The 14276-nt window shown below is 34.3% G+C and overlaps 1 protein-coding gene across 1 annotated transcript in view; it reads left to right on the top strand.

Moving 5' to 3' along the window:
- Positions 1 to 14276, top strand: part of PLD1 (phospholipase D1, phosphatidylcholine-specific) — a 159075-nt gene that overhangs the window by 132229 nt on the left and 12570 nt on the right. The window contains exon 24 of the mRNA XM_011940988.1: positions 11898 to 12032. Within this exon, the coding sequence (XP_011796378.1) occupies positions 11898 to 12032 (135 nt within the window). The remainder of the gene's footprint in view (positions 1 to 11897; positions 12033 to 14276) is intronic.

Here is a 14276-nt window from a genome sequence, read left to right as displayed (position 1 = left end):
TGACTTTCTTCCTTTCTCTATCTTTCATATATATATGAAAAGATTTTTTATGAGGAATTGGCTCAAGTAATTACGGAAGCTGAGAAGTTCCACAATCTGCAAGCTGGACACCCAGGAAAGCTGGGTATGTAATTCTCATCCAAGTTTGAAGGCCTGAGAATCAGAGGAGCCAATGGTGTTAATCGCAGTAAAAGGGTAAGAGCAGACCAAGATTCCAACAGAAGCAGAAAAGCAAGAATCAAAAGGCATGAATTCCTCTTCCATCTGTCTTTTGATCTCCTCTGGCGCTCAATGGATTAGGTGATGCCCACCAACACTGGGGAGGGCAGTCTACTTTAATGAATCCACGGATTCAAATACAAATCTCATCCAGAAAACCCCTCACAGATACACTCAGAAACAATATTAAATGGGCACCTCTTGGCCCAGTGTTGATATGTACCATTAATGGTATTGTATTAAAGACACAAACTCCCAAAACTGATTCTAGAAAAAATTTAAATTCTAAATAGAGCAATAACAAGTAAAGAGATTAATTTAGCAATCAATAATCTTCCTACAAAGAAAAGCCCAGGCCCAGAGGCTTTGCTAGTTAGTTCTACCATCCGCAATAGAATTAACACCAATCCTTCATATACTTCCCCCCAAAAATAGATAGGAGAAAGGAATACAGTTACGTGTTGCATAGTGACATTTCAGTCAACAACAGATTGCAGCGTGATGGTGGTCCTGTAAGATTATAATGGAGCTGAGAAATTCCTATCACCAAATGATGTCACAGTCATACTCATGTCATGGTACGATTCCTTTATTGTTAAATAAGTTTAAAAATTTAGTGTAACCTAAGTGTACAGCATTTCTAAGTCCACAGTACTGCACACTAACAATTTAGGTCTTCACATGTGTTCACCACTCACTGACGCCCAGAGCAATTTCATTCATGGTAAGTGCTCTATGTAAGTGTATCATTTTTGGTCCCTTATACCATGATTTTACCATGCATTTTCTATGCTTAGATTCACAAATACTTGTCATTAAGTTGCAGTTGCCTACAGTATTCAGTACAGTATCGTGCTGTACAGGTCTGTAGCCTAGGAGCAATAAGCTATACCATATAGCCTGGGTATGTAGTAGACTATATGATTTGTGCAGTAGATTTGTGTGATTAAACTTTGTGATGTTCAAACAATGACAAAATTCCCCGATGACACATTTTTCAGAACGTGTCCCCATCATTAAGCAATGCATTACTATACTTCCCAACACATTCTATGAGTCCAGTATTATCCTGATACCAAAACCATAGTCATTATAATAAAAGAAAAGGGCCAGGTGTGGTGGCTAACACCTGTAATCCCAGCACTTTGGGAGGCCGAGGCAGGAGGATCACTAAGTCAAGAGGTCGAGACCACCCTGGCCAACATGGTGAAACCCCATCTGTATTAAGAATACAAAAATTAGCTGGGTGTGGTGGCCTGCAACTGTAGTCCCAGCTACTCGGGAGGCTGAGGCAGGAGAATGGCTTGAACCCGGGAGGCGGAGCTTGCAGTGAGCCGAGATTACGCCATTGTACTCCAGCCTGGCGGCAGAGTGAGACTCCGTCTCGAAAAGAAAGCCACAGATCAATCAGATCGATATTCCTTGTGAATGTACACACAAAATTCCTCAGTGAAATACTACTAAACTGAATCCAGCAATATAAAAAGGATTATACATCATGACCAAATGGGATTTTTCCCAGGAATGCCTGGTTGGTTTTAACATCTGAAAATCAATCAATGTAATGCACCGTGTTAATAGAATAAAGGACAAAAACCGCAAATAATCATCTCATTAGACACAGAAAAATTATTTGGCAAAATAATTAAAGCAAAACAAAAAACCCTCAAACTAGGAATACATGGGAACTTCCTCAGCCATATAAATGGTATTTGTAGATGTCATATATAAGCTGACATCATACTTAATGGTGAAATACTGAAAGTTTTCTCCTCTATGATCACTGACGAGATGAGAAAGTTCACTCTTGTCAACATTGTACTGGAGGTTTTAGTCACAACAATTGAGCAAGACAAATACATTTTTTTAAAGGGAAAGGAACAGGAAGAATAAAACTACCTCTTTTTATAGATGACATGATCTTGTATGCAGGAAATTCAAAGGCATTCACACATACTATTACAGATAATAAATTAGTCTAGCAATGTTTCAAGATACAAGATGAGTATTCAAAAATCAATTCACTTTTATACTCTAGCAATGAATAAACAAAATGAAATTAAGAAAACAATTCGATTTAAAATAGTATCAAAAGAATTAAATATTTAGCAATAAATTTAATAAAGGCAGTGGAAGATACGTACGCTGAAAATAATAAAATATTGAAAGAGATTAAGGAAGATCTAAATAAATAAGAAGATACTCTGTGTTAATGGATTGAAAGACTTGGCATTGTTAAGATGGCAGTACTCTCCAAATTTTTCTATACATTCAACACAATCCCTATCAAAATCCCAACTACCTTTTTGCAAAAAATTGACAAATCCTAAAGTTCATTTGAAATTTCAAGGCATTTAGCATTGCCAAAACTATCTTGAATAGAACAAATTGGAGGTGTCACATACATGATTTCAAAACTTGCAGCAAACCCACAATAATAGTGTGACTTACAGATCAACTGAATAGAGTTGAGAATCTAAAAATAGTTCTTATGATTATGGTCAATTAAATTTCAGCAAGGTGGTGCCGAAACAATTCAATGGAGAAAGAATAGTCTTTTCAACAAATGGTGCTGGAAAAACTAGATATCCATGTGCAAAAAGACAAAAAAAGTTGAACCCCTACCTCATATCATATACAAAAATTAACTCAAAAGGGATCAAAGGCCTGAATATAAAAACTAAAACTATACATTTCCCAGAAGAAAATAATAGGCACAAATCATTGTGACAATGGCTTCTTGGATTTTACACCAAAAGCACAAGCAAACATATAAAAATAGATAATTTGGATTTCATCCAACACGAAAGCTCGAAAGCCTTTGTGCTCCAATGAACATTATCAAGGAAGTGAAAACACCCCACAGAATGGGAGAAAACTGTTTGCAAATCACATATATAAGGGACTAGTGTACAGAATGTATAAAGAATTCTTACAATTTAATAATAAAAATAAAAATAACTCAAAAAATAAAAAATGGGCCAAGGATCTAAACAGGTGTTTTTCCAAGTAGATATTCAAATGGCTGATAAGTACATGAAAGAAAACTCAATATCACTAATCACTAGAAATTCAACTCAAACCCACAATGCAACCTCACACCTTCACATTCACTGGGATGGCAATAATAATAATAATAATAATAATAATAATAAAGTATTAGCAAGGATGTGTAAATAGTGGAACCTTAACACATTACTGTTGGGAATGAAAAATGGTACTGCTTCTTTGGAAAGCCGGTTTGGCAGTTCTGCAACAGTTAAATGTAATTACCCTATAACCCAGCAGTTCTACTCCTTCACATTAACTCAGATATTAAAAACAAATGTCCACACAAAAATTTGTACACGAATGTTTATAGCAGCATTATTCAGAAAGCCAAATGTCCATTAATTGATGAATGTAGCAACAAAATGGGGTGTATCCATACAGTGGAGTATTATTTAGATGTAAAAAGGCTTGAACTGACACATGCTGCATCACAGATGAACCCTGAAGACCTTACACTAAGTGAAAGAAGCCAGGCATAAAAGGCCACATATTGTCTGGTTTCATTTTTATAATATGTCTTCAATAGGCAAATCCATAGAGCCAGTTAGTAGAATAATAGGGTGTAGGGGAGAGTGGAATGGGGTGTGACTGTTAATGAGTATAGGGTTTTTTGAGGGGGTGATAAAAATGTCTTAAAATTAGGTAGTGGTGATGGTTGTACAGCCTTGGGAATGTACTACTTATAAAACATACTGATTTGTACACTTTAAAGAAGAGAATTTTATAGTATAAAATTTATAAATTGTAAGAATTTTTAAATGATTTGGAAATTTTAAATACAAATTTAAAACATTGACAAATTAAAAATAGTGACAAGTTTTAATACATGTATATAATTTCAAAATATACATGTATACATATACTGGTGTTGTGTTTTCAGCAGTTTTTCACTGATGGTCTGCTCAACCTACAAAACTTTTGAAAACAACTTTAGACAAAAGATATGTACATCACCAATAACGAATACTTTCAAAAGTTGTATCTCATTGTATGCAGGACAGAGATTTGCCGGAGTATTATCTCTGTCTCTGTTTTCTAAAGGCCTAAAATGAAGATGATACTGAATGAGTAAATTTATAAAAGATATATTGATAAAGTAAAATCGGGAAAATCATTCAGCGCTGGCAGTGGCTTGTAAAAAAGCACAGGTGAGGATATAGGAGAAGAAACAAAAAATCAAAACAAGCCTATTATGTTTTCAACAGTAAAAATGTCCTGGGCTTATTATAAGGTATTTCCTTTGGCTCTAGACCCTTTTCCTGCCTTTGCCTATTCAAGGGTTCAAATTGGATTTTAACACAAGAAGTAATTTCAATGCTAAGCCTATTTGTAAAAAGATTGCCAAGTACCTTGGGAACAGTCAAAAACAAGGCATCTCAGTGGGGAAAATGTTCATATGCTAGACAAAGAGAAAAGATTAATTACATAATGCCTGTTTCTAAAGTACAAGGTTGTATTGTTGGCTTTGTTTTTGTATATGTAGTGGGTTTTAAATACATGAACTAGCTAATCTCTAATTGGATAGAGAAATATAGTTCTCTACTGTTTTAATTATTTAGAATAACAAAACTGCTGCTATGAATATGTTAAAATTCCTGAAAAGAAAACCAGCAGCTATTAGTGTGTAATTATCTGATACACCAGTCTTCAGAGATTTAATGTTTAATTTAAAGCATTTCTTTATCGTTTTTATAATTTTTGTTAATTTTGGTATTTTAGCAGCCAATTTAGTATAATTTAAGGGCCAGAAGTTTTCAATCAGGATTAGATATGTACATATACCAAGTGCTACCAGTTTTTAAGTAACAAAAGCCTATAACAATTCTGGATGTCCTTTCACGAAATTTCCTTATAAATATCGAGTCCATTGTATTGAATTTCTCTCTTTTTTTTTTTTTATTATACTTTAAGTTCTGGGGTACATGTGCAGAACATGCAGTTTTGTTACATAGGTATACACGTGTCATGGTGGTTTGCTGCACCCATCAACCCGTCACCTACATTAGGTATTTCTCCTAATGCTATCCCTCCCCTAGCCTCCCATTCCCCTGACAGGCCCCGGTGTGTGTGATGCACACACCAATGTTCACAACAGGTATGTCCTGGGATCTGAATAAATCTCCAGGTTCTCAGATACCTCCATGACATTATATAATTTGGGACTCTTTCTTATACTTGTTTATCTATTTCTTCACATTAATGCTTGTATATGCTCCTGGTTTGCTCATATTTTCTTCAAAAAGCGTATGTTTCTCTGGTATATCCTCATAACATAAATTAACACCACCAACCTTTGTACCTATTACATGTTGAGCCAGTTTTTTTCACAGAATAAAGTACTGGCTGAAATATTTCCTCTATTTGTTTTTTCTTCTTTCCATATAGAGTTCATGGTGAATTTATTCACATCACAAATGGGCGTCCCCATAGCATTTGGCAGGCCACACTCGCATTTGTCCAAAATGCCCAGTTTCTGGCTAGGAACCATTATCTTTCTTTTAGATCATGTTACTGGTACCAACTGTTAGCTCTCTTCCCAAGGCCATTTTTCACAAAGAAATAAAGATTTAATTAATTCATAAGAATTATTGCATAGTCAAGGATGAGTGGGAAGTAGGTATGGACTGTGAGCTGACAGGCTGTCTTACTAAGTGATGTTTTGCTGATACTTTCTAGGCCTACTTTGACATGGCACATAGATGTGCTTTAGAAAATTATAAATATGACAGGTCCTAAACCTTCAAGCTGCTGACAGCTAGTCAGTATCATTAATCTTAAAAAAAAATAATTTTGAAATAATTTCAAATTTATAGAACAACTTCCAGGACTGCCATATATCCTTCATCCTAATTTCCCAGATGTTGTAATAATTTTACTTTCTTTGCTTTATCATTCCCTCTTAATAGAAAGATACATGGATATATAAATGTTGGGATTTTTTTTTTTTTTTTTTACTCTGAGTCGTTTTGGAATAAGTTGCAGCCATGATACCAATTTCCCCCTAAATATGTATGTGTGTTTCTGAGAAAACAAGGACATTCTCTTAAGCAAGTATAGTTCAATTATCAAAATAAATGAACATTGATATAATACTGTTATCAGTTTATAGAACTTATTGAAATTTTGCCAGTTGTCTTAGGAATGTTCTTCATAGCAAAAGAGGGAAGAAGGCTTTTTCCTAGGCTAGAATTCAGTTCACAATCATTTGTGACATTAAGTTGTCATGTGTCTTTATTTTTCTTTAATGTGAAATTATCTTTCAAGAGCTTTCATGATCTTGGTGTTTTTGAAGAGTACAGGCCAGTTGTTCTGTAGATTGTCCCTCAATTTGGGTACATCTGTTGTTTTCTCATGATTAGATTTAGGTTATGCTTTTTTGGAGCAGTATCACAGAAGTGAGGTTGCATTCTTACTGTAACATAGCAGGAACAACCTTACTGGTTATATTAACTTTGATCACTTAGTGAAGGTGGTGTCTGCCAGAATTCTCCACTATTTTCCCCTTCATAATTAATAGTATTTAGTAGGAAAACACTTTAGGTGTATATAAATATCCTGCTTCTTATCAACCATTGACCTCCTGGTTTTAGCATACATTAATTATTCTCTGAACCAATTATCGTGATAGTTACCAAATGCTGACTTTCTGATTCCATCATTTTTTCTACATTTATTAGTTTCTTTTAAATTAATTAGTTGGAATTTTACTGTAAGGAAAGTTTTCCCTTTTTCTCCATTTATGTACTTATATTAGTATGAATTTACAGCTTCTTTTATTCAATGAGTTAAGATCTTGGAGTTCAGCTTGCCCAGGTTTGGCCAATGAGGGCCTTTTAAAGGTGGCTTGATGTTTTTTGAACATGTCCCCAATAATTGTCTTCTTTTACTGGCACAACAAGGTGTCCCAGACTCATGTATTCCCAACACTAGCCCTGCAATCAGCCATTTCTCCAAGGAACCTAGGTTTTTTTAGTGAAAAATTGTATTTATAAAGCAAAATCTGGGTGCTAGATGCGATCATTGCTACTAGAATATCACTACTTTGGGCCTCTGTACACACACGCAAACCTGTTCTGTCTCTTTCTTGTCATATGGATACCTCCAATTCCAATCCCACAACATAGGATTCCTTCTAGTCATCCCTCTCTTTGTGTTTATACCTCCTTTCTTTCACAGTGAGAAACACAGCTCCCTAATCCGCAGCATATTTATGTATTTCCTCAACCTTACAATACACAGAAAATAATTTTGGGATTGCTGGCCCATACCACTGTGAAAAATGAATCTACTTACTAGAGTTTAACACTTGCTTACAGTGTTTTTTGCCTTTAGCCTAAGGGTGTACACTCAAATGTCTGTGATCAAAAGTAGTTGGATTATGTTGTTAACTTCATTTGCTTGGATTATGTTATTAACTTCATTTGGTTTGGTTCATTTGCTTTGGTATATATTACATTTCAGGGTTTTTTTAAATCTCTCTTATTTTTTTTGAATGCATGAGCTATGCTTCCAATAGCCAGAGCGATACAAAAAGTATATTTAGATAAATGCCATTCCTCTATACTTTCAGTTTCTACCCCAACCTTTTATCTTTTTCACCCTGTACTCACCCATCCCCTATTGGTAACCGGTTTCATCAGTTTCTATGTTAGTCTTGTGTTTCTTCTTGGAAAAATGCTCAGATAAGTGTATATTTTCTTATTTCTCCAGATCTCTTTCACAAAAAATATACTGCATATTCTCTTGTTCACCTTTTCTTTTCCATTTAACAGAATATCCTGGAAATCACTCCATATTAATTCACAGAGATCTTCATTTCTTTTTAACACTGCATAGTCTTCCATATGTGGATTTGCCATAGTTTATTCAATCACTTTGTTATGAATGAGCAGTTAGATTAACTTCAACAATTATATGCTTCTAATAGAACTATATACAATGGGTAACTGTGTATATATTAATATATATACATATATACTCTTATTTGTTGGAGGTATATATTTAGAGTAAATTTCTAGAGTGGGATTTCTGGGTCAGGAGGTAAACACATAGGTAGCTTTGTTAGATATTGCTAAATGACCCTTCAAAATATTTGTACAAATTTGCATTTTTATCACCAGTATATGAGAGAGTCTGGCTTCAACCCATTTTCACTAACAGAATATGTTGTCCTACTTTTTGTTTTTTGCCAGCCTTATTAGACAAGAAATGGTTTCTCAATGTCATTTTTATTTGCATTTCTGTCATTATGAGTCAACATGGATATCTTTTCAAATGTACCTTTTGTGTATGTGAATTGTCTATTCATGTCTTTTGCCCATTTTTCTATTAAGATTTTGATTTTCTTTTCCCTTCAATTATTTATAGTTCTTTATATGTTAGGATTATCACCTCTTTATCTGTGACATATACCGCAAATACTTTCTCCTAATTTGTCTTCTGCCTTTGTTTTTTGCTGGTGGTGTTTTGTGTTGTTATTTTTTTAATGTAACCAATTTACCAATCTTTTCTTTTTTTTTGCCTTTGGATACATACAAAGTCTTTCCTACATTTGAGGTATGGAGGAATTCATGCTTGCTTTCTTCTATCACTTGTCTGGTTTCATTTGCTTACATTTTTATCTCTGATCCATTTGGAGTTTATTCTTGATAAAAAAATTTTGGAGTTTTATCTTTTTCAGGTGGCTATGGAACTGTACTAGCACCTTTTATTTGAAAGTCCTCGTCCTTATCATTTGAGCTGTTTCCTTTATCATATACAAAATTTCCTTATGTGTTTGCATCTCTTTTTGGACTTTCCATCCCATTCACTGGTTTATCTGTCTATTTATCTGCTAGGTCTACATTCTTTTAATTATACAGACTTTATAGTATGTATTAATATCTGATAGGGCTAATGACTCATAGCTTTTCTCTTCTGTTTTTCTCAATTTATTCTTGCATGTTTATTTTTTCCATACAAACTACAGGTTATCTAACTCCATGAAAACTTGTTGATATTTTTTCCATTACAATACATTATATTACATTACATTAATGTGATCTCATGTAATGTAATGAGATCACATTAAATTTATAAATAACCTGGGAAGAGTTGACATCTTTATAATGGTGAATTGTTCTATCCCAGAACAAGAGCAATCTTTCCATTTGTTCAAGTCTACTCTTGTGTCTTGATAGTGTTTTAACTTTTTCTTTATAAAAGTTTTGCACACGAACCATTAAGTTTATCTCTTTTATTTTCTTTGTTGTCATTCTAAATGGGGCTTTGTCTGTGATTATATTCTCTAAATGGTTGTTGTTTTGTGTGTATAAAGGCTCTTGATTTCTATATGTTAATTTATATCCTGTTATTATATTTAATATTTTTATTATTTGATATAATTTTATTACTGATTCTTCAGTTATGTTTTCATAGTATCTGCAAGTGGGGATGACTTTACTTTTTATATGATTTCTCTTACACAACTGTATTGGCTGATACTTCCAAGGCAATGCTAAATAGTATTGAAATTATTATACACACATATACATATAAATGTATAATACATATATTATATATTTTTTCAGCATGTTAAGAAAGTATTCATCATTTCCTACTTTCTTCATTGCTTTTATCAGGAGTGGATACTGAATTGTGTCAAAAGCTTTCCAGCATCTGTTAAGATAATTATTTTTCTCCCTGGATTGGTCAATTTAATGTCTAATAATGGATTTCCTTATATTGAGCAGACTTGCATCCTGGAATACATCTCACTTGGTCATGGTGTATTATTTTCTTAGTGTATACTAATCTTAAATAATTATCAACGTTCTATGGCAGTGTCATTCAAAAACAATATCCCCTAGGGAACTTGCTGAATTGATTTCTGCTGAATCAGAATTCTGGGAATAGTCGCAGGAATCTGCTTTTAACAAGTTCCATAGAAGTGGTCTTCATGCACTCTGATTACCACTGGTCTACTATATTGTTCAATGTGAATTTTAATGGAAATTACTGTAAAAAAATACTTTAGCAAAGGACTTGCTCCATGATTCCTTTGAAAAGCTGCTTTGTATCTTAAACTTATAAATTCTAGATCATGATCCAGCTGTAGGAGAGTAGATGATACAGAGAAATTAAAAGGCAAAATATTTTTTAGTTTCAGCTGGCACCTGAATATTCGTTTATCCACTCACACATTTATTCAGCTTTTTTTTTTTTTAGCACTGTGAATGGATGAGAATACCAAGATGTGTAAGATCCAGTTCCTGTATAACAGTAGAATAAATTGAGGATTATATAAATATTTGTAAGATACTAGGCATTATGTTAGAAATGTTATCCAGGAATTTTATAGGCCTGAGGGGCTTAAAAAAGGAAATGGATCAGAAAATACTTAAAAAAGGAGGTGATTCTTCAGATGAAGCATCTTTTCAATATAGCATTAACAAATAGGGGAATAAATTGATTGCAAAAATCTCATTTACATGAAACTTTTTAGAAATGCATCTCTTACACACGATGCACTAGTATACCAACATTTCAACTCTCATCAAACACAGCTATACAACATCACTCATATGTGTATGAGGGGAAAGCTATCTCTAAATGCAGGCATTTCTGTATGTAACCTATGAATGGATTTCTTTCCAAGACACCCAAACTTAATAGAAGCACTGAATAGTATCAGTAGCAAAATAGAAACCATCAGTAATAAATGGAAACTTCAGTAAATGGGAGATGAGCTGCCACCTTTCTATTAGTATGCTTCGAATTCTCTTAAAGACAAAAAAAAGTATGGTTTCTTGATATTAGAATTTGTGATGATTTGGTTCCACTCCATTTATTCTTGGTATCAGACTTTGCTTATCCAAGACAACTGCTGTGTGGGAGAAAGACCGTAAAATCCTGTGACTAACACTCACACCAGGGGTCATGATTATGAGCTGGCTTAGTATGGAATGCATTTCTTCTCATCATGTGAATGGCCCCTACGTGATGAGATGGAGGGCAATAGTTTAAAGTACAAACCTGGTGCTGCTTGCTCTGAAGAAAATTCTAAGTCTAATGTAGTAAGGATTCTTCTATTTCCTAATTTTAATGATCTAAAGGGAGGAGTGGTTTTTCATTGCCAATATTTTTATTTACCCAAAGTCTGCAGAATTTAACTGATGTTTCATGCTGAATGTGCTACAAATGATATAGCATCAGGTGGTTTGGCACACACCTTGCATCTGATTCAAACTGCAGCAAGTGTCAAGCAGGATAGAAGCAAATGTCACACTGAAGTCTTGGTTAATCTATTCTGGCTCAGCGTTCACCATCACTCTTCAGTAGTTAACTCATCAAATCATTGAAATAAAATATTCATATTCGAATAGCTTTTTGGATTGTCTTAGCAAAGGGAAGACAGAAAACACTTCAATTAAAAAATATATATATATTTATAGCCATTCAGATTGACAATATGAAATTCAGATACCAAAAATAAATCCTGGTTGAATTCTGAAATAGAAAAAATATACATATAATATACAATCTATTCTGAACAATCTAAGTAGTATGTTTTGAGAAACAATAAGATTTAATGTATATTTATTGAGATTGGTCACATTAATTTTAATAATTTCTTTTTAAATTTGCAGTTGGCAATCAGTGGATAAATTACATATCATTCTGTGGTCTTAGAACACATGCAGAGCTCGAAGGAAACCTAGTCACCGAGCTTATCTATGTCCACAGCAAGTTGTTAATTGCTGATGATAACACTGTTATTATTGGTAAGTACAGTATATGGTCTATTATTGTATTCCTTGCCAGTTGACTTACCCCATGCAAAAATATTTGCTGCTGTTCCTCCTAAGCTTCCTTTGCATTTGAAAGAGACAGTAACACCATATCTAAAACATTTCTGAAGCTATCCTTTTCTCTTATGTCCTTTCTAACCCATCTGTTGAAATTGTTATAGATACAGAAGAGGTGTCTATATTCGTGGGGTACATACGACGTTTTGATACAGTCATACAATGTGTAACAATCACATCAGGGTAATTGCGGTACCCATCACTTCAAGCATTTATCAGCTCTTTGTGGACTAAACTATTTTTATTTATGAAGAATCAGAGGTACAGAGCAATTAAAGGGACTTCGTGAAAATTGCAGCATCCAGGGGCAGCTGTTTAACCCAACAGTCCAATAATGTGCCAGATTTCACTAATTCTTTATTACTCCCTTAGTTTTTTTAATTTTTAAAGCTATTTTTGAGATGGGAGTCTCGCTGTGTTTCCCAGGCTGGTCTCAAATGATTCTTCTACCTCAGCCTCCCGTGTGCTGGGATTACAGGCCTGAGCCACCACACCCGGCTATCCCCTTATTTTTATTTCCAATCCAAGTGCCCAGATTTCACGGATTGGTGGGGGATAAATGAGGAGGGAAAGTGTATCTTAAGTGAGTACCTTGTGGTAATTCATATGTGTTTACACCACGTCCACCTAACCATTACCACAGATCTGAAGTTGTACAAAAGTTGAAATCAGAAGGATGGTAAAGTATTGCTGCCTCTATGCATGCCATTATTTTTCCTAACATGTATGTTCTGCATGTCATTAATTAGGATGTAGAGCAGTCCAACTTTGTTGATGTGCGTGGGTGAAGTGGGTATTGTGTACTAATGATAGGATGTAGCCCTACACTAAGGTCTGCAGTCTTTTCTTGTCAAGGATACACAAAGGATTTTTCCAAAGGTCTCTTCCCACTGACAGATTCAGGAGAGTTACTCTCCTAAATAACTTGTACATTCTACCTAAATTAGATTAGCTTGATCAGAGAGGTAGATGTTCAGCTTCCTTCTTTTATACACACAGAGAGCTTCATTCTTCCATCATTGAATTATTTTGACTTCTAATATTAATATTGTATAAAATGCATATTGGAAGTCCAGGATGACGGAGTATAAATAATCAATGAGATAAATGAGGTAACCAGTGTGGGGCATGTTATTTAGGGAGATGACCAACCAGATAAATGAGGTAACCAGTGAGGGGCATGTTATTTAGAGAGATGATGTCTTCCACTAATGGAAATTCTGCTCATCTGTTTCAAATAAAATCTAGTTTATCAGCTTGAATAAGATACTTTCCTATTATTCAAGAAACTAAATGTCATGGAATATTTTGAAAATTTTGGACAATAAATATGCTTTCTATTTGCCACCGAGAAAAGGAAAAATACCTCGTATCTGAGAGTAGTAAGACTGTCTTATCTGGAACATGATTTGAAGAGAAAAGAAACAGTTCTAAAGCCAGAAACGGTGTAAACCACAGTATGGTGAGATACATACACACCACACACACACACACACACTTTTAATATTTGTATAGCACATTAAAAAATATTGTTCTTTTATCTCCTGGTCTATAGGGATAAAAGCTCTTTAGGAGTATGTTTTCCCCCACTTGCACTAATACACATTTCATTTATTTCTCCTGAGCTCCTCTGACTTGCTCTTCAAAAGCAAACCTCAGAATACTTTTGAATTAAATTTGACAATGACAGTAAGAAATAAAAACTATTGATGTCTCCTGAAATGGAAAAATGAAAATAAACAAAGCCACATATTTCTTCACCAAGATTTCAGAAGCCTTGAAGTAAAAACTGACAGATGTAAATATTTTTTTGAAAGGTCATTTTGATTTTCAGCCTCGTTTACTTTACATGAAGTATAAATACAAATTAGTTTTCGGTAACAGAGCTAACAGTTAAATAAATTTGTTGAGGCTTTTAATTGACTTATTTTCTGGAAAACTCTCTAAACCCTCAAAGACTCCAACTTATTTTGTTTAGCAATACTTTATCAATTTTGCACACAATTCTTACACATTCTCTTGAAATTGAGGACGTGGCCCTGGGAGTCTAAAGAGATCTTAGGGGCGGAGCAAGATGGCCGAATAGGAACAGCTGCAGTCTCCAACTCCCAGCGCGAAGGACACAGAAGACCAGTGATTTCTGCATTTTGAACTGAGGTA

This window comes from Colobus angolensis, unplaced genomic scaffold (genome assembly GCF_000951035.1).
Source record: "Colobus angolensis palliatus isolate OR3802 unplaced genomic scaffold, Cang.pa_1.0 Scaffold197, whole genome shotgun sequence".
Lineage (NCBI taxonomy): Eukaryota > Metazoa > Chordata > Mammalia > Primates > Cercopithecidae > Colobus > Colobus angolensis.
Note: the sequence above shows the minus strand (reverse complement) of the source record. Positions and strands in the feature narration are given on the sequence as shown.